Source organism: Plectropomus leopardus, chromosome 3 (assembly GCF_008729295.1).
Source record: "Plectropomus leopardus isolate mb chromosome 3, YSFRI_Pleo_2.0, whole genome shotgun sequence".
In the NCBI taxonomy this organism is placed as follows: domain Eukaryota; kingdom Metazoa; phylum Chordata; class Actinopteri; order Perciformes; family Serranidae; genus Plectropomus; species Plectropomus leopardus.
In genome coordinates, this window is record NC_056465.1 from 23,364,868 (window position 1) to 23,389,750 (window position 24,883).

Genomic DNA, 24,883 nt, shown 5'->3' on the forward strand with positions numbered 1-24,883 from the left:
TCTAATGTTTTTTTAAAAAGAAAAAAATATTTACAATATTTACATATTTTACATAAACATATCCTCATCTGTACAGTCCAGTTTGCCAAAGAAAATAGGTTCCACTCCCTAAACATAAAGTGCAACTATCTTAGGGCATAAAGAATAATTTTGTCTATGTTTATTGACTAACAAAAAATAAATAAAAGAAAAAAGACAGGAGTAAAAAAAAAAAACCATACATAAATACCACACATAGACAACAGACAGGGGATTAGATTAAATCATAATTTGATATAAGTGCCACAAGTTTCATGGCCTGACTATTGCATTTTCAAAATGTTTTTTTTACACATTGACATAATACAGAAAAACCTTTTTTGCTGACAAGCAAGGCAATAGCAGCCAGGGATAAGCACACAATGACACTGGAATCGCATCATATTTAACTAAAGATAATCAAAGGGGACTTGTATTGACTATACGAAGCACGTACAATTGTGTAATGTTTCGGTATCAGTACTGATAATAGCAAAATTGTACTGAAATTGCAACTACAAAGACTCATATAGCGATTTCAGCTCCGTGTTAAGTTTTGTGTTAAGGGCAATGTTGTCATGATGAATCTGATTGGCTGTCAGCAATGGCTTCCTGGATATAGATTGAAGCTCATTGGTTCCTTGTCTGGCGGGGCGGGGCTTCGTGTTGCTACATCGGTACCTTTGTCGTTGTTCAGCAGCTGCCAACTGGAAAGTCCCTGACATCCAGGGAGGCTCCAGTCTGGAAAACTACGGCAAGGTTTGTCGATTTAAATGAAAGATGTTCATATTTTCATCTCTGCTCTACATCCGCTAATATTAAACTGCGTGAGGCTGCTTCAGTCGGGATATTTCGGCAAACAGAGTAGATGTTTCCCTGCGAGTGCTAGCTCTCTGTGCAAGCTAGTTCTTTGTGTAGCTAGCTACTAGCTGAGGGGATGTTTTGTTGTTGTTGAGCCGCGCAGCCCTCCCGTCGTCTGGGAGAGGAGATTCATCAGCTGTGCATGGAGAAACGCCTTCTCGACGTCTTCGCGTCTGCTGACATTTGCTGTAACCCGTGAAATCCCGCTGACCAACGTTAGCGAAGCGACACCGAGAGAGGGGAGAGTTTGACCGATCAGGAAGGAGATGGGCAACTGTCTGAAATCTCCGACCTCGGATGACATTTCTTTGCTACATGAATCGCAATCGGACCGGGCCAGCTACGGGGACGGTGCTGACCCCGACCTGGAGCCGCCGCCCCCCTATCAGGTAACTTTGCCCAACTGTCTGGACCAAAACATCACCAGCTAGCCAGTGTGTTTTTGTCTTGAGTTTAGCCATACGCATTACATATCTAAAGTTGAGATGATGTGTGTGATATGTGGCAGGTCTGGCCCAGTTTAGGGACTGTTCTTTATTTATTAGAGATGGAGGGTGGCTGTAGTATGACTTTGACCTTCCCAAAAGCTACAGATATTTTCTTTGAGGCTCCACCAGTGACTTTAGTGAATTATGACCGTCCCTCCAACATTAAGTAGTTGTTATGTTTCAAAAACTTACCTTTATAAGGTTTGAATGCCAAATCTTTAAAACCTGGTGTCACATCACTGTCACATGGGGGAAATGCATTGAGCAACCTGGTAAGAAAATTTCAAGAAATTACATATAGATATAAAAAAATATTTTTCAAAAGCAAGGGAAAATGTATAGAAAAAATGGTAGAGAAAAACTATATAATTGATTTCATATTTAAATGATGTTACAATTTTTTATTAACTTTTATTTTTTTAAAAATAAAAATAAAGGTTTGTTTGTTTTTTTCACAATTTTAAGCTTTGATTTAATTTCTTTTTTTTTCTGACGGTAGCGATTCCACGGTCTGGGAAAACCTGGGAAAGCCACTGATTTTCCCAGTTCTGTTTTCCTGGCCTGGAAAAGTGATGGAATTAATTAAACTCACTAAACGTTTTGAAAAAAATCATGGCAGTTTTTTTCATGTCTAATGAAATTGTTTCAGCAATCTTGCATAGAAATCCTTCCAAATAATGCAACATAAAGTCAAATTTATTTTCTGTAGCTGTCGATGTAAAGTTGCTCGAGTACATAAGGTTTTGTCTACCATCAGGTATGTTTCTTCATTTTCTCCCAGCGTTACATCTCTCCCTTAATGTCTGCCAGGTAGCTGAGATTATGTTTGCATAGATTTTGAATCTATAAGTTTGAAAAACACAGCACAAGGGACAAGAACTTATTATTATTATTATTAGTAGTAGTAGTAGTAGTAGTAGTATTAGTATTAGTATTAGTATTATGGGGCCTTGAAAAGTCAACGGTTTGAAATTTTGTTCACGAAAATGTGCAGAAACCCTGTAAGTCTCTCCTTATTGCTTAAAAAAATATGACATGCATCCCCCATTTTGCACACTCCCAAATAAATAACAAACAATCCTTATATTAATGCCTCTCAGTAGCCGAAAGAAAAGCAGAAGACACCAAGGTCTTAGACAAGCGGTGAGTGAAGCTGGATCAGCTGTTTACAGATCCAACATCACCCTTGGCCCAGCCCCACTGACCCCGTCATGGCTTTGATACTAATCCTCTTTGTTACATCTGAAGGTCCCGTCTCTATCTGCCATTTCCTTGAAGTCATATTAGGATTCATCCGTCGCTGATATGATAGCAGCACAATATCATCCCTTACTGTAGTCTTCACTCAGACACGCTGTAGCTGTGGCACATACAAGTACAGAGAAACTGAGACACGCAGACATTTATTACAGCTTCACTTAAACAGTATGAATTTATTTTAATGGACTTGAAACAAACATCAGTCTCCATTTATATAGAGAGTTTTGTAAAAGTGTCTCATAACTTTCTCAGCTGCTTCTTTCTCTGATCCCCTTCAGGGCAGCAACTTTGTTTGTCTGGTGTCCTTATTTCCGTAATTAGATCATCTGCAAACAGACCAGGGCGTGTTGTAGCTGTAAATATGATTCATGGTGTTACCCCTCTCTTGTGTGTTTTTCTATGTTAAGAGGCGGCTGGTATGTGTTATGTCAGGCCTTGGCAGAGAGTTTGCCTGGTAGTAGGTTAAGCCAAGCCTTATCTGTAGGTAAGTGTTATAACAGCATGGGAAACTGAAGGTGATATGAGCTCTCAGGTCGTGGGAGCTTTTATTGTGAAAAGCTTCTTAGTTCTCTAACAATTTACAACAAAAATTTTGAATAATTGTGAAAAATCTGCCTCACCGTCTCGGTCTACTGTTCTCTGCAATTTGAAAAGCAAAATGTGACTGTAAGAACTGTTAAACTAGATTTTAATGGCACTTTTAAAATACTTGTTTTTCTCTTTACAAATGTAGCTGTTAGCAATTAGCAGCTACCTCAAAGAGGAAGTGCAGAGGGCGTAAATTTCTGCAAATCGGGAAAACGCTCAGCTCAGGGAGCTCCTTACCCTCCGAGCAGAAGACGATATAGCCGACACATAAAACAGAAAATGTAAATTATTGTAATTGCGATCTTAATGCCACTACTGTTGTTTATAAAGCACAAAAGGCGCATATGTTTTTTGTCACCCTAGAGACAGACGCCGTTGGGTTAAACATCGCGCCTGTCACGGCTTTTTCGATTCTGCGATTCCAACATGCGGTCAGAAATCACACACTAGAGCGACATGATGCTGAAGAATCGACTTCGTAATAGCCCTATAGAGCAATCTCTGTGTAAAAATGGCCACATATTATTGGTTTCCAGGCATAGTACCAAGAACAAAAAATATTTACTTTTTATTACAGAACAATAACACAAAAAATGACCAGCCGTTTCTACAGAAGAGCTCAGTGGCTAAATAACGTAATCTTACCTCATGTAACGAGTTTGTTTTGATCTCACTCCCTCTTGACTGCAGTCATTTGTTGTCTTTCATCACTTATTATGTTGAAAATTAAATTAAAAAAAAAGAAGAAGAAATTAAAGTAGCTATCTGAGGTTTTACAAAGTAAAATGTCATCCTATGCTGACACTTTGAACGTTTTAATTAATAAATTTCATGGGTTATCATTAAAATAAAACGCAGATACAGATAATCGGCAAAATGCTAAATCTCGCCCACAATAATCAGCCCGGCTGAAAATCTGTCGAACCCTGATGCTAATATAAGAGAAGCATTAATTGGGGTTGGTCAATTGCAGCAAACGTCCTGGTAATAGTTCAAGTTCTTATTGATCTTTGTCATTTATTATCAGTGAAATGTCACTGACAGACAGCCTGCATCAGCATCAGTCAAAGATAATACATGAACGAGGCCAGGAGTCCTTATTATGCACCCATGTCCAGGTTGCCACAAGTATGTCAAGTCTGGCAAACAACAGTGTGTAATTAGGCCAACGCAGCCAGCTCTGGTATCATAGAGGAGTAGTGGTGTAACAAACGACACAAACATTGCTTAGTTTCTTCGGAGGAGCTTAAACTAAGCTTTCAGTTGTGTTAAGTAAGTCTCTGCAGTTTGTTTATACTGACAGAGTTCAACAAGAGGGTTAACTAACTAGTTAAAACCTTCTTATAAAAGGCTCTTTCAGACCTGCCAGCTCCTTTCTCCCTGGTGACCGCAGTAATCAGCACCTTCACCGTCTGAACCCAGCCTGAGAACACAGCACACATTTTTTGTGTGTGCTTGCAGTTCAGATTAACACACTTTGAAAGTGCTGTGTGTTTTAAAAAGGGGACTAAAGGCTCCACTATACTCGGCTTTGAATTGAATTTGGCGTTGAGTATGGATCTGCGCGTAAAGGCCAGTGTTCGCACTGTGCTGGAGAACTGTCCTTCATAGCAAAGGGAGATTTTTGCTAGTCATGGTGATAACATGAAGCCAGAACAGTGAAGTCCAAATAAAGACAACATGAGCTCCAAAATACAGATAATTAATGCAAACAGACTGGTATTTAGAGCCAACCCTGGTATTGTTTTAACAGACCAAAAAACAAACAAGGGAGAGGAGGATCCATCACACAAATGGGAATGAAAGAGTTTTTCATTGTAAATCAGCTGTCAGTTCAATATGATAACAAAGCAATCCATAACACTGGAAATACAATTTTTCAATAAATTTTTTTTTTTTTATCTATGGAAGTTTAATATTTCAAAACCTTTCTTGGAGCAGAGAAAAGCTCTTTAAATATCCGCGACATCATCACAGGCTTTGAGCCGAGGGGCAGGGCCAGCACGAGAAATTCTGCTCAGGTGGGCCGTATACTGCAAAGTAAACCCCAAAGCTTAAAACCTTTTTTGGCATATTTGCCAGGTGAGCAACTCAATTAGAATGAAAAGGTGCCATCTTGACATCTGGGATCTAGGTATTATTATAAATCTATGCTTGCAGCTAATAGTGTTAGCGCCATAAACAACGCTAACAACTGCAACAGTGCTGACATAGCTAACGGTGTTAACCGGGGGGAACTGATGGTTTTAGGCCTCTGTGACAACACTGTCCAGATTTAAGTGGTAACTGCTGAATGTTGTATTAATAAAATAGTTATATTGCTAGTGCTAAATTCTGGAGACTTCTGATTTCGTACAGTGCAGTGTTGTTTGTTTTTCATATTGTTTCAACTCTTCATACAACATTTAATATTACATATTTGAGTGATTATTAGATCCAACAGGGCCGGCAGTAATCAGCATTATGTCTAGTCTGATTTAACCCAATTATCAATTCAGTTCAATTCAATGAGTAGCTAAAAAGGCAGTGACTTTTCAGCTGGTGATGGGTAACTGTTTTCCCTCATTAAATTAATTAATCATTTAAAAACAGAGTTGGTGGGGGGGCGTCGATACAGCATCTGATTGTAATATTTAGCATGGTGATATTGTATTGATACACAGACACCAAGTACCTTTTTTTTTTAAACTATAAAATGTATTAATATTGCAAATACAAAATAAACATAACCTACTAGAGTAGCCTACTGTAATCAATAAATCAATTGCTTTTTTATTCCACTAGAGTTTTGCTGCAATAAAAATGACTGAAGTGAGATGAACAGACTGTAAACCTAATCTTAGTAGATAAAAGCAGATGTTGACGTAGATTATGTAATCAAAATGCTAATTAATACTCTTCGTCTAGTATTTAATTTTGTTTGGAGATCTGAGACAGTGAAGTGTGACAAATATGCAAAAATAGAATAAATCAGTAAGGGGGCAAATACCTTTTAACCGCACTGTGTGAGATCCAGACTCAAACATTTGATAATGCTGAGCTGAGAGAAACAGCAATGAGGTAGATCCCTCGGCCTTCAGGGAGCTGATGTAGAGGATTTCTTTCCAAGTTATTTGGATTTTACTGATTTTGCTGTCACAATCGTTCCTGACAAGAAACTACAGGAAAAATCAAATAGATGAGTATCACGCATCACGGGCTCACATTTAAAACCTACAACTTATCACATTGTTGACTAAATTTAGACAGACAATGCATAAGAAAGCAGTGAATGACTGTTGAAATATTAATGTAGTGAATATTATCTGTGCATGTAGAATAGCTTCACTGCATGCCGCTCTTCAGACACTCACCCCGAGGGCTCTGAACATCTGCTGCCGTTTGAGTTTGTCTGTCACGATGACACTGATCAGACCATGTTTCCTGGGAATGTACAGTCAGTGGTGAATCAGAGGGTGAATTCCAGCATCTGGCGTTGAGACTGCGACTACAGAGAATGCATTTGGGGCTGTTGAATAATTTCCTGGCTGAAAAGAGACATTGCACAGTCTGGCATCTGCAAGGTTCAGTGCCAGCTTTAGTCATAGGTTGAACAAAGAAATGCTGCCCAATCTTTTTTTTTTTTTTTTTTTTTTTTTTTTTAAGTGTGTTAGCCACTGTTTGAGACTTGCAACACACTTGTTTGACATGATTTCATCAGAAAATACTGATATTGTTGGTTTAGCAAATAGCTTAATATCAGTTATAACCACTTTTGCAAAATGACAGGAGGCCAGGGGCCAGTTGCAGCCGTCCCGTACACATTTCTTGGATTTTAGGACTGTTCTCGGATTTTAGGATGTTTCTCGGCTTTAAGGTAATTTCTGGGATTTTAGAATGTTTCTCGGATTTTAGGACATAAGGGGCTTAGCTGGGACCTTTGTTGGGGTGCTTGAACTTTTTTGATTAAAAAAGTATTTTGACGCTATTATATGAACTCTGATACCTTATGTGCACTAAAAGTACAAAAACAATTCCCCGTGTAAATCGCCTTATTAGTATTGTGAATTAGATAATACTTTGGGGTGCCACCTGGCATGCTATCAGGGGGTAGATTTGGCTTAAAGGCTGTAAGTAGAGTATCTCTGTTAGGACATTTCAAGGGTATTAGGCTTTTCTCAGACTTTAGGACTTTTTAAAGGAATTTTTGATATTTCCAGGATTTTGCCACATTTCCAGGATTTTGGGACATGGGGGGGGGGCTTAGCTAAGACCTCTGTTAGGGGGTGCAGGTGATCCTCCACTGACACTGTTTTGATAAACAAGCTCTATTTTGAGGCTGTTTTTTTATGTACTCTGGCACCTGATGTATACTAGAAGTATTCTCAGTGTGAGTCACTTTATTTTTATAGTAAAGTAGAAAAAGGTTGGGGGGCCGTCAGGCCCTCTATTGGGGGCCAAATTTAGTCTGAAGTTCTGTAAGTATGAGTATCATTGCCATATGGTTTTGGTCTGCATCGGGTAGATGGATGGATGTTGAAAGCTAAGACTTAAAGTGGATGAGATCACTCTTCTGCGCCAACCACTTAGGCTAGTGGGCCATTTTATGTCTTGTCAAAATGATTTCAAAGTGAGAGAGTGTGTGTGAGTTGTGTTCATGTTTATTTCGAATCAGCTGACGAGGCTTGAAAGCAGAGGGAGGTGCACTTCTGTTTGTGCTCCTAATATTGTGAAGGCTGCAGTTCTGAGTGTGTGTTACTTCAAAACACGTTGTGTGTGGTGATTTGGAAAGCAGCTGGTGAGTCGAGTGCTGACTCATGATTGTGGGGCCAGGGTATGCGAGATAAGGCACCCTGGTGTGGTTGCATTTTAGAGGGAGGGAGTGTGTGTGTGTGTGTTAGACCTCTGGTGTAGCTTGTAATGCCCCCGTCTCCCTCGTAAAGCCCCAGAGATGGGAGCAGTGACAGGAGTTTTTATTGATCACTCAGTCTGGCACAAAGGCCTTTATGCTGCTGTCAGCTAGCTTTATGGCCAAACCTGATTGGCTGGAACACCTTGCAGACTTTAAAAGATTCACTGTGTTTGTGTGTGTAGCTGAACTTAGTCTTTCTTAATACACCTCAGCCTCTTTCCACTGTTTCTCTTACTTTTGTGTGAACATGAGGCCTAGAGGGTAAGAAATGATCTAAAACACGTCAAATAAGCGCCTGCTGCTCTGCTCAAAGACAATGCCAAACCTTCTCTGTGATGGTTTAGTAGACCAGGGAGTGCACACCACTGACTTGAGTAGATACACACACAATTGAGTAGCACAGAGTCTGTCAACCACCTGCCTCGTCGTCATGATGAAGTCAGCAGTTTGGTTTGAGCTCAGCCAGCTTGGTCAGAAGAAATGGGGAGAGGAAGTTTGCTTTTGTGGTGGTTTATAATTAGCTGTCAAACCTGGAGTGGAGATGAGGGAGAGGATAGGAGAACCAGCTGAGACCGCCTGAAAAGGAGTCTTTTCAGCTTTGAAGTGGACTTTTGGCGTGAATCCAAAAATTCAGCTATTATTAAAGCTGTCCTCTGGCTGTGAAGGAAGCGATAAGACATTTGTATAAGTGACATATATATTAATAACAATGACCAGTAATATGGTACAACTGGATTACTGTTTCTCACAGTTACTTATTCTTAACGGATGATGTGTGGTATCAACTGATAATGCTCCTAATCAGTTATTTTGTTAAGTTCTTTGTGATGGAGCATAAATAAACTTGACCTGACGTCAGTCAGTGATTTCATCCTAAACTGTCGAGGAAATGACTCACTCGCCTGTCAGTCCACTTGACCTCAAGTTTACGACTCATTGTTCATTTCTGTTAAGTCAGTAGAAACACAAACAGGACCACAACTGTCAGGCAATAATGTATCATTTCTTTCCTCGATGTAGACCAAATGAACTGAACTGCAGGTGTGAGAGCATCGTCAGCAGGCTACGAATAACACAATTTTGAGTGTAGACAGTAACAAGAAATGCAACTTTTCAATAACACCTGGAAAAAAGAAATGCCTTGTGGGTTGCCAAAAAAGCGTCTTTAGAATATTTTGAAAGTATTTTGAAACTTTGGTAGAAGTTAAAGTTGCCTATTATAATATACCGAAATCCAAATCGTGAGTGTGTGTAAATGTTTAGGTGAGCGGATGGCTCGCTGTATGGTACCCCGACCACCAGTGAAAGTGTTTGGATTAGTGAACGTGAAAACACATTTTGAAACTTTTGCTCTTGTGGTCTGCAGGTGCCTCCATCCAAATGCTCATTTGCAGGACTGGCAGGAAAAAGAGCGTCACTTCCTCATTGTGTTCAGATGAAAGTAATAGTAATGTCGGGCAGATGACTGTAACTTAAGTTTCACTGACTTCACCACCTCATCACTTTAAGCCTTGTAAGGCAGTGATACACTCCATCAGAGAGACCCTTGTGACAGATTACCTACCGTCTTGACCTAATATGGTAACAGAGACACTGGGGCGGTGGAGTAGTTGGTGCTGACAAACAAGCCATTGTACTGCAGGTCAGTGACATAGTCTGTGGGCTGCGCACAGCCACATTGGGGTTGCTGTTCCTGAGCGCACTCAACAAGGAGCATGTTTCAAGTAACTGTTTCGCTCTCTGAAACTCACAGTTTAGTTCTCATCTTCATTTGATTGGCAGATTGCAGCCTGATCAGACGCGCCAAGGTGATTTTAGGCATGATATCACAGTGGCATAACAAAGTGGAAGGATAAGGCAAGGCAGCTTTAATTGTGTAGCACATTTCATATAACAGGACCATTAAAAGTGCTTTTATAGAGCAATTAAAACAACACAATAAAGGATACATATTTACAATAAGACAGGTAAGATATAAAAGGTAAAAATAATAACTAAATGATTAAAAAAGAAAAGAAAATCACCATTAAAGAGTGCAGACAAGAGGGGCAAAAATAAAAATATTATTCAAAATGATTTGAAATTGAACTCAAAAATATGTTTGTAATCATCAATGTGTGGAGTAGGCAGCGTAAAGGGTCTATATAATGTGGTACAAACGGTCATAACTCCCCTGATACTTGCTCTGATTGGCTGATGCAGCTCAGGTATGATTAGCTTATGGCTGCTGGTAAAATTGTAAGAAAAAAATAACTTTTCATTAGCTGTGTTATGCCTATATTTACGTTGTCCACTGAGATATTGTCATAATGTTTATCATCCACAGTTTTCTTGTGGTTACAGCAAAAGCTCTTTGTGTATGTACAAATCCGAGGATTAATAGTCTTATATACGCGACATCAACGCCCTAACTTCCTGCTTACCAGGCTGGTGAAGTAATGTGACACACACGTACAGTTACCGTCACCCTGCCCTGTTATCACATCAGCAAACACATCCTGTGATGCAAACGTCCATTCTTCTCCTCTCATTGTTATTGTTGCGTGTGTGCAAGTTTGTCCGATTAACTGAGTGCACGCCTGCCTGTATTGTGTGCAGGTGTCTGCAGGTCTCGTTCAAAGATTTTGTTACACAGCAGTCCCTAGAACGAGGGCTAATATTTCAAAGCCCAGCAACGCTTCATGTTTCTGCTGTTTCTTCCCTTTAAGTGCATTTCGACACTACTTAGGTTGCACAAAAGATACAGACACATTTTGCAAGTAGATATTTCCTGTTCTGAATATGATTGAAATGTAGAAGATTTGCAGACAAAATGAATAGAAATGCATTTTTTATTTGTAATATTATGTCCCTAACCATGTGCTAAAAACAGCAATTTTGCCTAGTCATCATGCTTCCATGCTGTCTGCAGCCTCTTGCACACAATCACATATACATCTCAACTGTAGCAGTCAGCCAGCTCAGGACCAATTTTTGTGAATGCTACATAATGGCTGGAGGGGAAACAAAGCAGTAATATTATTGGAATATAAAAGCATGCAACAGATAATGTTTTTGAACGTTACAGTTTACATAGCCATCAAGGTGACCCAGTCTTTGGAAGCACAGGAGGAAAACACTGATTTTGTTTCCCTTTGAATAGGCATTCTGGTGATGCTTATATCCTTTTTAGTCCATTTGGGGAGACATTTGATCGTAAAACAAGTTTCAGAATCCATCCATTTGGCAGCCTGGGAGGATTTTAGTACTCCACTGTTCTCCAGTGACTAGAAAAATCTGTCTGGAGCGGTTATTTAATGTGGTGACATTGTGGATTATATCAGCATATGAGATACATGTGTGAATGCCAAAAAACAGCACTTTGCCGAGATAACTGAACCGGGGATGTTGGTGATATGGTTCTGGTTCTAACCCATTTTCCCATCCTTTCCATGGCCGCACACACATACACATAAGTACAGCAGTGGGGCAAAATCTGGGCTATGTGTGTGTGTGTGTGTGTGTGCGTGCTGTGACCTTGTAAAACATGTTTTTGGCCATAACTCAAGAATTCATAAGCTTATTATTAGACAAAATCTCACACAGCTGACTAAAAGGAAAAAATGATGAGGTGATGACATTTTCTATCAACAAGTCAACTTTCTGTGACACCATAATGTTCTGCAAAAAAACTTTCAAGTCAAGTCGATTTTATTTATAAAGCCTATTATTACAAAACACGGTTTGCCTCAGAGGGCTTTACAACGTACGACATCCCTCTGCCCTTAGACCTTCACATCACCTAAGAAACTCCCGAAGAAGAACCCCTATAACAGGAGAAAAAAAAAGATGAAACCTCAAGAAGAGGGGCAGAGGATGATGAGGGATCCCTCTTCCTGGACGGACAGATGTGCAATAGATGTCGTAAATAACACCGGAATTACAATCATGACAAAAAGGAAAGAGAAAGAGAGAGGGGGAGAGAGGCACAGCAATAATGGAAACAGACGCATGTCATATTACAATAACGATACGTGTAAAATTATTAAATGCACTCTATGGTAATATTGTTGGTGTGGATAAAAGTCCCATGCTTATAGTGGAGGCGTGGCTCATAATAATGGCAGTAGAGTTTTGCGTCAAAGACGATCACAGCATCGGCGCAACCAGGACCCTCAACACAGACGTAGCTTCATACAGGACTACAGCAGTGGCAAAACCAAGGCAGTGCAGCCACAGCACGAGCTCGACCAACGGCAGGGCCACAGCACCAGCACAGCTATCACCACGATCAAGCGCAGCCAAGGTTGCAGCAAGGATCCGGGAAAACTAGGAAACAAGAGAGCATGAAGGCTCCGGAGAGGCAGTGTAGTTAGCGTAATGCAGTAAACCGACTGAGCATTTTAAGATGGAAGGAGTAAGAGAAGGAAAAGGAGCTCAGTGTATTATAGAAAGTCCCCCGGCAGATTAAATCTATGTCAGCCTAACTAGGGGCAGGTCCAGGCAGCCTGAACTTTCCTGGTTAGTATTCAACACCAGACCTCAGGGCCCTATTTCAGAGAGCAGGCTCAACAAACTCCCTAATCCCGACCCCTGAGTTGATTGAGCCTGAGCAGAGAAACTGAGTTTTCGGTTCCGTAACAGCTGATCAGAATAAGATCAGTCAGCTCTGAGTATGTTCAGCCTGAGGGAAGCGTGTTCACGGTGAGCGCAGACAGCCATCATCAGTGGAGCACAGATAACATGATTCACACTGGCAGGAAGCAGAGTTCAAAGCAGAGCAACTTATTTCACCCCAACTGAATTAGAAATTTTCATGACCACGTATGTGCAACATGAACATATCTTTAAAAAAAATCTAATACGACAGCTGCAGCTAAAAAACGTTAGATAGCGTGGGAAAAGATGACAGAGTGCGTTCATGTGTCAGTTTTAAATACTATAAAGTTTATCAAGTCCACTCATTAATCACTTTCACAAAATGATGGCAAGTCAGTGTGTGTGTCTTATTTCCCAGAAAGAACCAAGACACGACTTTCTAGTTTAAAAGTGTCTGATATTAAGTAGACTATGAATATCTAGTATACAGTATCTATATTAACTCAGTATGAATATAGACCTCTTTTCAACCACCTAAAATGCGATCGCAACATCTGCGAGTCACAAATCACACGTTTGTTTGATCATTTTGCTGATTTGTTCGGTTGCAGGGAGAAAGAGATTGACGAGACATTTCTTCACAGTTATTAGCTACACAAAGGCATAATTTCACAGCATGTAATATTTCTTAATATTTGATTGAAGAGAGCTCTACGTGCTGTCAGCTGCCAACAAGAAGCTTCAGGACACTGTGAAGGGCGACGCTGTCAATCTCAAATTAAAAAAAATAATTATTCTCACTGTAGTCTCATTTGCATACTCACATACACGCACAAAGTATAAATCATGACAAAGACATCAGTGTTACTGTAAAGAGACGGTGGTGTAGTGGATCAGACACACAGCGCCTGTTATTGGATGTGTGGATTTTATAACTGCTTTAAGACGTACCAGATTAACGCTCTAAATTGGAAATTGTCCATGTAGTTCTCCAACACGATTATAGGCCTTTATTTGCACATTTGCACAGAAAATGAAAGTGTCACTTTAGCAAAACCAGTTAAATTATTGACTATATGTGAATGTTCAATAAATGTCTTCAAATAGTCAGTGAAAAAAAAATCAGCGGGATTCTGAACATCATTTCACCAGTGACCATAGTCGTTTTGTGAAATTATTTTTCAGTGGAAAAATGCTACCTGCGTTGTGTCTAATATATAGAAAGTGTAGAGACATTTTTTTATGTATGAATAATGTTTATATATTGTAATATGATTTGCTATTTCCTCTTAAAATAGTGCAAATCCTTGCTGTGTAATATTTGATATATGTGGGTGGAGAAGATCACTCAGATAAATGACAGACTGTGAAATGACACAGTATCTTTCAAACAGATCCTCCTGCTGCAACCATTGGGCATCCAAACAGGGTCTAATCACCCTCTTCGGACACAGCAGCCTTAATTAATTTGTGCCTCAACGTCCACAATTTCATTGAGAAAAGTACCCGCCATGTCTCTGCTTCCTTTCAAACAAACCTGCCAGCGAGCAGGTTTGCTTCACGGAGCATGTTGCCATAGTAACTGACTCAGGGTGATGCTGAACTGGCTTTGTGAAATGGAAAACTCAGAGTTTTCCTCATTTTAGGCTTAACATACTCAGAGTTTTCCACTAATCCTGCTTTTTGAAATAGGGCCCAGGAGTAGAAAGAGAGACGGATACTGAACCAGTGATACTAACCTTAGGTGTCCATTAGGGCTGGAAATCCCCAGAGGCCCCATGTTATGATATTGTGACAATACTAATATAAATTACCTCTCCTTAATTGCTAATTATGTCCCCAAAGGAAAACTTTGTCAAAATCTGTTTTATCTAATAAGATAAAGTTTTCAGTCTTTTTATCTCATTTCAGTCATTTTTATTCCAGCAAATTGTATTTAGTGGTGTGAAAAAAATCTTTACTTGGCGTCGGTGCACTGATACGATAATGCTTTGCAAAAATGTTGCAATACGACTAACTGTCATGATTTTACAGGTCTTCTCAGCTGCTGTGTTGAAGATTTTATGAAACCTCCACATAATAGAATATGAAGCTTGTTTTGTACCAACATCCATATTTGAAGCATTGTCTCCTGACGTCAGCAGCAAATGAACAGACATGGATGAGAACCGTAACTGCAGCTTGACTGGTTTGCAGAGGCTTACAACTGTGAGGCAGTAATTCTAGTTTCTGAATTTCTTTCTGTTAGTGATGGATGATGTAAGAGCTAGCGTTTTTCACTTTCACTTTGTGCATTCACTTTCATTCCTTGTTATCAGTACAGTCCTCGCCTTCCTCCCTGGACACCAGTAGCAGTCTGGGCCTGGCAGGCTGACAGTGTCTGCTGCTGTGTGCATGGCTCAGCAGCCTACAGCTCACTCGGCATAGGAAACAGGGGTCTGAACTTTGGCTCCCCCCTTAGTCCCCCTTTCACCCTCGCCTGCTCCCTCTGTCTCACTCTCCATCTCTGATTGTTGTCCTTCTGGTCAGCTTGAGGTCACATAATGACCAGTTGTCACAGCCCAGCTGACACGCCATGTATGAAGCAAAGGAGAGGCATGACAACAATTACACTGCTGACCGCTGCACAGTTAACTGTCCTAACACACACACACACACACACACACACACAGCTGCTGCCCCCCTCTGAGGCCCTGTCTGTAGCTTTTATTTCTGCTGCCTGGCTGCTGCCTCTTTTTGATATGGGCGAAAGGAGTGGCTGTCAGGGGAGCAGCAGAGAGCCTAGACTAAAGTTATGCCGACTCATGGTTTAAAATGCTGCGGTGCTGAGGAGCTGACTGCTTGTAGCTAGCTTGGTCACTGGTGCTCTGCATGTTTTCTACAAAATCCATCGAAATTAAAAAGGCAGCTTTTCAGGTTTAAAATGGAACGACTGCCCATTATGCTTGCTAATGCTAAAATATCATATCATATCATTATTGTATCCATTCATATCTCACTAATGTAGACACTTACACCTTAAACTCTGTTCTGGATACTTCAGTAATGACAGATCTGTTTTTTCAGGTCACATCTGTCTGCTTGATGATGATAGTGTCGTCTGACTTAATCATTTAGGGAGATGATATAGTCATATTCACATTACTCCACTCTACTGCCAGTCTGGTCATGGCCTTTGTCGAGCTCTCCAGCAATTTAATAGCGTATTTTCCTAAAGCTGAGGGAATTTTTTTTTTGAGAGACAGGCTTTAAAAAGAGCTGTCAAAACCAAAGCAGCAGGGGCAGAGATGTCCTGACCAGTAGTCCCGAGTGTGGGTCAAGCTCCAAAAACACTTTAATACTTTTCCCATAATGCAAGCTTATTACATTAGCATTGTTTGTTGGACCTTTCATGCCTGATGATTTTCCACATTTTGAAACGCCTCAGTTTGTATCTCATAGATAGAGTATAATGAAATAATGGGCATAGCCACTGTAATGTCACCCACTGGTTTGTTGACTCCATTTTGAAACCTTGAGTTTGACATTTTTTGCCATTGCAATCTTGGATTTTTGGAAACAGAAGTGACATCACCAGCAGCCTGTCACTCGGAATAGCCTCACCCTTAATAATGCGTTATTTTAAGCCTTAAAAGGTAAACCGGTGATTTTAAAAATCTACCCCCAAAGAGTTTATTGCACCTGGCTGTAAACGTGTTCATTGCTGCTGTAAAGTTGGGCATTTTAACACGTGGGTCTATGGGGACTGACTTGCTTTTTGAGCTATAGCCTCAAGTGGCTGTTTTAGGAATCGCAGTTTTTGGCAGTTGTGTGTTGACTTCATTTTTCTGCACTGAAGGTTGCCACTTGTTTGTAACACACGCTTTGTGTTCAAAACGACCCTGAGATAATCTCAGACTTTGGAAAGCCCCTTGAGAGCCGCAGAAGACATTAAACAATAGTGGTGCTCCTCATGACGATTAAAAAGACTTAGGTGTGTAAAGTCAGTGGATTGATACATTAAAGAAAAAAAATGGAAAAAGAGAATAAAATTGCTATTAATTTTTCTGTGGCAGCATGGCAGAGTATTTATCATTGAGCATTTAAATGATTTAACAATCAGTAAATGGCTATAGATGTACAAGGATGCTCCCACCAAGTTGTATGTAAGCATAAAATCAGAATCAGAATCAGAATCAGAAAAAGATTTATTGCCAGGTATAGTTAACACAATACGAGGAATTTGTTCTGGTGGGTTGGTGCAACATAAATATAGAAAAAGAAAACAGATAAAATAGAAGATACAAATATAAAATATAAAATATAAAAAGTACGAGTCTTACAGTGCAAAACAAAACAAGTAACACAAGTAACAGTGTAACAGTGCAAGAAACAGAACCATGGAATTAAAGTTATATACAAGAATGTTTGGAGTGCAAGATATATATTGATATTTACATTGAAATTCACATTTATACAGGTTTGAGTGCAACTTTATGGTGTGGATGTGCCGCGTGACCAGCAGCAGCAGCAAAAGGACATTATAAGAGTCATCTGAGTTACCTCCCTTTCATACATGTAAAATATTTTGTCCACTAATGAGAAAAAAAATGAAAAATGCTAATTATGGATGAACTTTTTGTGCTCATTTGACACTTCAAATCACAACCAGTCATATGTTATTTTCAGTTGGAAAAAAAGGTAATTAAAAATTGTATAAAATCCAGTTGAATAAAAGTAAACCAAAGAAAAAAAATGGTGTTAGGAGAGTTCAACAAGCCAGAATTTTGTACAAATGGGCCCGCCTTATCAGCTTGACTATCACAAACAATAACAAAAGCAGAAAAAAACAAACAAAAAACAGAAAAAGTAACCAGTCACTAAACATTCATCCAACAAAACCAAGAAGTACATAGAGCACAATGCAGAGTGTAAATGAAAAAAACAATATCTATATATATATACACACAGTATTTATAAATATATACACACACGCACACACAGAGAAAGCCTAATTTTGTCTAACAGATGTTTATTAAAGAGTGCAGGTGGAGTTTTCTCTCATTCATTCAAGTGTACGGTGCTTGTGTCAAAAGGTCGTCTCTGCAGTGTGGATATACAGGTGGTTAACGAAGGAGCTGACTTAATGGCATTAGAGCGGATTTAGCCTAATCCACGACCTGGCTGTGGGATCCCTTCAGTTGCCTGACATGAAGGTTTGGCATGCTGGAGAAGGAGGTGAAGAGAGTTGGTGGGCTGAAGCACGGGCTCATACAGGAAGAGGAACTCGTACTTATACCACAGACGACTGTAGTGAGTGTGTATGAGGATAGAGGGAGGAAGAGAAGGGGGTAAGATGCATAGTCAACGACCGCAAAGTGAGAGAGCTGAATTAATAGAAAGTTGTGTTTGAATGAAGAGGAAGATACTTGCAGACAGAGGTGGTGCACAAAACCGAAACAAAAAATATATATTTGTGCGCCAACTCTCGTCTAAATGCTTGCTACTTGCTAATGAGTATTGTAAAAGTTGACTGTTAAATCTCTTTATAAAAACAGTGATATAAAGGAGGACTACACTAGAAAGAAAAGCTAAGACTGTGGATCAGTAGGTCTTATTATTGCCATTTCTTGAAAAACTTTATTTTTTTCACAGATTACGTGTGTCACTCTGTTCATACAGAAAAACAACTCTGCTTTCATTGTCTTGCTGTTTTAATGTTCCCAATAAATACTGTATGTCACTTGGGAAACAACTTCTTATTTAGAGATGCAACTAACAGTTTCACTGTCAACAGACTGCAGGTCAATTTCTCAACTACATTTTTTCTCTGTGTTAAGACAATGTCCACCCTACAACGACGGCAAAACAGGGTAATGAAAGTGTACTTTCTTAAAAAAATAATATAATAAAATAACAGCGAAACTCAGAAAGACAGGTTTTTAAATCTGTTATTGGATTGCCAAAGTGATAAGGTGCAGTACAGATTTAAATTTAAATGAGGCAAAAACTTACATTAGTTTCTTTTAATGTATTTTTATTTATTTTGAGACTCATCTCTATGTGGATGCATATGTTGTCATTATTTATCATTTTTATGTGTGTTTGCCAAACTGTCAATAGTTTATCTCCCATGTAAAAAAAAGGAGTTATGTATAATTCAAATGCGAGTAAACATTTTGTTAAATAGAAATAAAATGCTATAGTTAAAAAAATGTCCATTACAATTTCCCTGGGCAGAATTTCAAAACTGTCCATAACCCAACGATATTCAGTTTAGGCTCATATTACACAGATAAAAACAGCAATTTTCCGTCTAAAAGTTTGCTTAATTTTCTATTATTTCAGTTTTCAGTGTAATAATTACCACTGGTATATGCTATTATTTTGTTTTTTCTCTGCTTCTACATTCCCTTAAAAAAAAATTAAAGTGCTTTTCTTAGTTGTGTTAATATTAGGACTTTTCCAGCGTTTGTTTATTTGACTCATAACAGTCCAATAGTGAAACCCTGTTTGTCATTTTGATTTGATGTTACTTTCAGGGCACTTTAAACTCCTACTTATGTGGTTTTTGCACATGCATATGTAAAAGATTACAGACAGACATAATGAAAGGCAACCGACATGTCACTTTTCACATTCAGTTTTAGCGGAATCAAACTGAGGGCAAAGTGTAGAGGGACAGAGAGGTTTTGGATGCTTTGAAGTTTGGTGCAACGTCAACTTTCCACCCTCTGAAAAGATATTTCCTGCTATGAGCCGTCTGTAGTGGCTTCTCGGTTATATTGGTGTTGACTTGCAGGACAACTGCTTTGCCAGTGCTCATTTTTTATTACACTGTACACTGTAAACTTCTATGGTGATTAAATTGAGTGAAATTATTTCTTAGATCAGGCCTGCAATACATCAACAATGAAGCCACACAGATAAGGTTATTTTTAATTATGTATAAGTTTAAAAACACCTCTTGCCAGGTCCGGTAGAAACAGCCGTGTTGCTCTCTGCTGCAGCTGCTGTTTGCACAAGGCATGGGGAAACATCACCACCTACTGCCTGCGAACATAATCCCACAACATTTAATGTATATTACATGTACAACTGTACAACTAACTAATGTAACAACTTGTAATTAATATTTGATTACATCACTTATTGACAGTTGCTATTGTGAGAGTTTAAGTCCTGCAGGCCTTCTTTTTGAATCAAAGAATGTGAGTTTGATTGTGAAACTCTTAAAGTCAACTTACTAGCTTTTATTTTGTATTGCGCTAAAGTGAAATCTGCTCTTCAGGGTGAGAGATTTATTGTACGTAGAGATAGTGACATTATTCCGTCTCTCCGTATCAAAATGCCCGTTTTATATGACATTTTTGTGCTACAATCAAACACAATCTGCAGAAACTTGTGGTTTAAGAACTTGACTTAGCTTCACTTCCACCGAAAGTGATAACAAAAACGTCTTCTGCTTTTCTTAGAATAACCTTTCACAACAGTAGATTTTACGGTGCAGAGAGATTTATTAAACAAGAATATTATTTTCATTGCAGTATATCTAAAAAGTCTTCTTAACATAGAAAAACTTTTACTGAGAAATTCTTGACTACAAGTGTCTTGGAGCAGTGGCGTGAGAGTTGCAGAGAAATAGATCAAAGTTTGCTCGTGAGCTGGAAGTTATTGTGACTTATGATTATTTTCTTAGTGAATCCTCCACATCAGACGGTTGAGTCTAACTTTTTAATGTGGTTTCCTCACTATTTGCAGGAACAGATTCATGTGCCTGTCTACCACCCAACTCCCAGCCAAGCCCGGCTGGCGACTCAGCTGACAGAGGAGGAGCAGGTTCGCATTGCCCAGCGAATCGGACTCATCCAGCACCTCCCGAAGGGCGTGTACGACCCGGGACGGGATGGCTCTGAAAAGAAGATCAGAGAGTGAGTAAAAACGCCAGGTGGTCAGAGACAGAAGTGGGAGTTACAGTCAGTAAAACCGTTAGGAGAGACAGCGCTACACCACAGTGGTGTGTGTTTAAGCAGCGTGTTTGTAGGACTTTAAAAATGCCTTGAAGGTGCATTTTGCAATTCTGGAGAAATACGGTTAAATCCCATTTCCAGGTCATCAATAGAAATGCAACTGATAGTTATTTTCATAATCAATTAATTCTGCCGATTTTGTCAAAAATTAATTGTTTACTCAATAAAATGTGAAAAAATTGTGAAAAATGCTCATCACAATTTGCCAGAGCATTAAGTGACGTCTTCAAATTGTTTGTCCAAATAACAGCCCAGATCCCAAATACTCTTCATTCAGTATCATTAATGAGAAAAGAAACAGCAGCAAATGTTTGCATTTAAAAAGCTGTAAATAGAAAATGTTTTACATTTTTGCTTGAAATGATTAAATTAATCAAAGTTATCCAAATACTTGATCATTGATTTTATTTTGATTTACTAATATATCAATCAATGAATTGTTGCAGCTCTGGCTGTCAACTACAGACACTTTTGGTTGGTGGTTTGGTCCAACTACCAACCCGAAGGGTCTGTATTTTACAACCTGGGAAAAAGACTCATCATCAATTTTTAAATAGAATTTCTCTGTCAGAGAACAGGATTAAAATGTTTTCAGTGACGTTTCTGAAATATTTCTATTTTAATATAATGTGTTAGAATAATAGTAAAAATATTAAATATATATATATATAGTATATATATCGTATAATATATATGTCATGTTAGTCCTTATTTTATCATTATTGGTGTGCATATACCACTATAATGCAGAGGTAAATGGGTATGCATGCTGAATAATTTTATGATATTGTGGCATTTTAGAGAATTGCACATGGTTGTAAATGTTGAGCATTTATGTATTTCATCATTTTTAACATTTTTTAAATCAAGTACATGTCTTTTACTTGTTAAAAGTTTTGTTTGCAAATGGTAACAGTTAAAACCAGTAGAGCCGTAACACCTATGGAGAATTTAATCGCTAAATCTAATGTATTTGTATTTTGCACAAACTTGCACTGTACTTCACATTTTAAAAATATACTATGCAGGATTTCCCCTAAAAAAAAGTAACCGACTTATAGACTCATACAAAGTTATCTTACTCATCACGTATGACCCACTAGAAGTGTGTGGTGGTGTAATAATAATGATAATGTGGAGACTCTGCCCTCTGTTTGTATTTTCTTATTTTATTTTTATTTTGCTTTGTTCTGGATGTTCCTGGGCAAAGAGCACAGGTGAGGTCTGACTTTATACAAAGGTGCAACCAGGTGCCAGCATTTAAGAAGTAGCTACGAAAATCACGGACACAGTTCCGAAAAAAACCCAAAGCAAATATAGCATGGTGAAATGCCAAGCTGGAGTTGGCTTTCTCAGGGTTCATATAAGGTGCACGAATTGAATTTAGCACTATGTTTTAAATTTAAGTACTGGAATACCTCAAAAATAAGACTTTTTTTTTTTTTACTTGATCCTTGAAAAAAGTACTTCACTAACATCGAGAGGAAAACAGAAGGATAAATTAACTCGTGAAATGTAAATGTTTTAAACTGGGAAACCACAAACAGCCGCGTTTGCAATTATATTCTAATGCTGTATGACCCTGATGAGCTCATACAGCACCAGGAGCGCCAGTGGGGTTGATGAACGCCAGTCAATAGTTGGCGCCAGGATGTTTTGCAAGCCTGCAAAACACTCACACTGGGACATCAATGTCAGTTTTTTTTCTTCTTAACAGTAAGAAAGATGTTTGTGGAGAAAATAAAAAAAAAAAACCCAAAACCAACGGTAACTGATAATTCCTGTGTAGTATACCTTTAAATAGAATAATGTATCGTAAGCCATTAAAGCCTGTGTAGTGTCAAACTGCAAAATAATGTTTTTACTTTTTTATAAAACTTTAATATCTTTCTGCATTTCCGTGCTGTGTGTATCCAATCCCTAAAAAATGAACCTGTGTTCGCCTACACAGGTGCGTCATCTGTATGATGGACTTTGTGTACGGAGACCCCATCCGGTTCCTGCCCTGCATGCACATCTACCACATGGACTGTATAGACGACTGGCTGATGAGATCCTTCACCTGCCCCTCCTGCATGGAGCCTGTGGACGCCGCGCTGCTTTCCTCCTATGAGACCAACTGACACAAACACACACACACATAGGCCTACAGACACCTGTGGACCAGACTGGACACACACACACACACACACACACACACACACACACACACACATATAATATGCACACAAATGGATAAACACACAACTTCCATCTTGCTGACCTGTATCCTGGATTAGTAAGGTGGTGCTGTAAAACTGTGACAGTGTAAAAGATTTTGGTTGAACTCTGTGTGTATCCGTGTATGTGTGTGTGAGCATGCATGTGTGTATGTGTGTGCTGCACAAGTTCCCCAGTTGGCCTGCTGGACAGGATTGGAGGAATGAAGAGAGCGTTGATGTTAAGGACGAGCAGGAAGAGCTGGATCGAGGGGAAGAGTGACAGACGGGAGCTGACGATGAGGGATGTGAGGATAGCAGTGCAAAGGGAAGTCAAGGGGAATGGATGACAGTTAACCCGTATGATTAAGAAATCTTTCCAAGATCCGCTTTTATACACACACACACAACCGTGCCCAGTCACCCTTCCATCATTTACTTTACTCCTTTATTTAAATGAACAGAATACAGGAAAAGGAACATCTGACCACCATCACCAGGCTGCAGATTGTGTTAAAGCCTGATTACTATAATGTCAAACTACAAAGGAGAAACGCCCTTCAGAAGATCTGCCAGATGCCTTGAATTGTCTCCACACAGACGCCTGTTGCAGACTGCAGAGTCATATCCGCTACAAAAAACGCTACGGATGCAGATATGTGATTTAAAGACTGCTAGAGCTGGACATGAGACTGAAGACTACAAAAATCAGATACATCCTGCAGACACACCACAGGCCTTCACTGGCCCAAGGCACTCGGGCCTGGAGTTTTCTGTCTGTATAGATCTTTTATGAGAAAAATACCTTTGGTCAGTGAGTTGATGGATCGTCCCGTGGCTTTGTGAAAAATGTTCTGTGTTTGTTTTGTCAGTCAGCATAAGGGCTTTGTTGGATCAGCGTTTACCAACAACACAAATATGGCAAGATAAAATACAGTACACTCTGAAGTCTGGTGAGTATGTTTTACTTTAAAAAATCCAGGAAACCGATTGCCTTGAAAAATGTAAGTAAATATAACTATTAGTCTTAATTTATGTTAACATTACATCTCATTGTTCAGGTTAATTAAAATTTGGTCTTATATAAATTAAATTAGGTAATATTTTACAGTTTAAATATAATTCAGTTTTCTGAAAGTTGTTGCATCTTAAAAATGAAAGGTTAAATTAAATCAATCTTTCTAAGTTTTAGCAACTTAAGTAAACCTAGTATGTTGTGCAGTATAACTGTATTCTGCCAGTTGCAAACTAGTCAATCATATTTGCATTTTCATTTTAACAACACAGAATCCACAGATCTCCTGACTTCATCATTGGCAAAATCCTCTTCATGATGATAAAGTCATATCAGACTAACTTGTTTTACTGACATAGAAAGAAAAACATAATAATTGTCTTTTTGAAGTTGCAACAACGTCACATAATTAAGTAAATGCAACCAAATTTTATGTAAACTTAACAATTAGATATTAAGTAAACCTAAATTAAGATGAATAGTTATATTGACTTTTTCAAGGAAATCATTTTCCAAAATTATTTTGAGTAAGATCAACTTGTCAGTTTTTACAGTGTGTGTGCTTTAGTCATTAATATGATGGATAGCTGGTAGACTTTTGCTGTCAGGCTATCAACTTCTCATGACTTCCTCAGTCACTGTGAGATCTCACATTATTGGCCAAAGCACAAGCAGACCAGTTAACAAACTAGTGACATAAATCAGAAATATTTGCACTTAATCAAACTTGTGACCTGAGTTGACCTTATGCATTCAATAATTATGTCAAAGTATTTGCTTTTACCTACATTCTCATTACCGTTTCATTGATTTGTAATGAAGGCCGCGTCTCTGTAGACCAGGAGTGGAAAAATAATTTATTACTTGTGACATTAACCAAACAATTTTATGAATTAATTCCAAATTTGGCACCCCTGTTTGTCCAAATCATGTAATTCTGGTGACAAGTCAAGGACAGAATTTAAACAATAGATGTT

The 24,883-nt window shown here is 38.8% G+C and overlaps 1 protein-coding gene across 1 annotated transcript; it reads left to right on the top strand.

The window, feature by feature from the left end:
• Positions 1–705: 705 nt before the first annotated feature.
• Positions 706–23,709, top strand: rnf11b (ring finger protein 11b). Its single transcript, XM_042483871.1, has 3 exons — positions 706–1,268; positions 20,425–20,594; positions 22,645–23,709. The coding sequence occupies exons 1-3, from the start codon at positions 1,146–1,148 to the stop codon at positions 22,814–22,816; spliced, it is 465 nt and encodes a 154-aa protein (XP_042339805.1). The 5' UTR covers positions 706–1,145; the 3' UTR covers positions 22,817–23,709.
• The last annotated feature ends 1,174 nt before the right edge of the window (positions 23,710–24,883 follow it).

What these genes read in the sequence shown, in the direction of transcription:
- rnf11b (XM_042483871.1), top strand. Translation starts at nt 1,146, where the DNA reads ATGGGCAACTGTCTGAAATCTCCGACCTCGGATGACATTTCTTTGCTA. An exon ending in AGCCGCCGCCCCCCTATCAG is followed by an intron (nt 1,269 to 20,424) that starts GTAACTTTGCCC and finishes CACTATTTGCAG; the next exon opens with GAACAGATTCATGTGCCTGT. An exon ending in TCTGAAAAGAAGATCAGAGA is followed by an intron (nt 20,595 to 22,644) that starts GTGAGTAAAAAC and finishes TCGCCTACACAG; the next exon opens with GTGCGTCATCTGTATGATGG.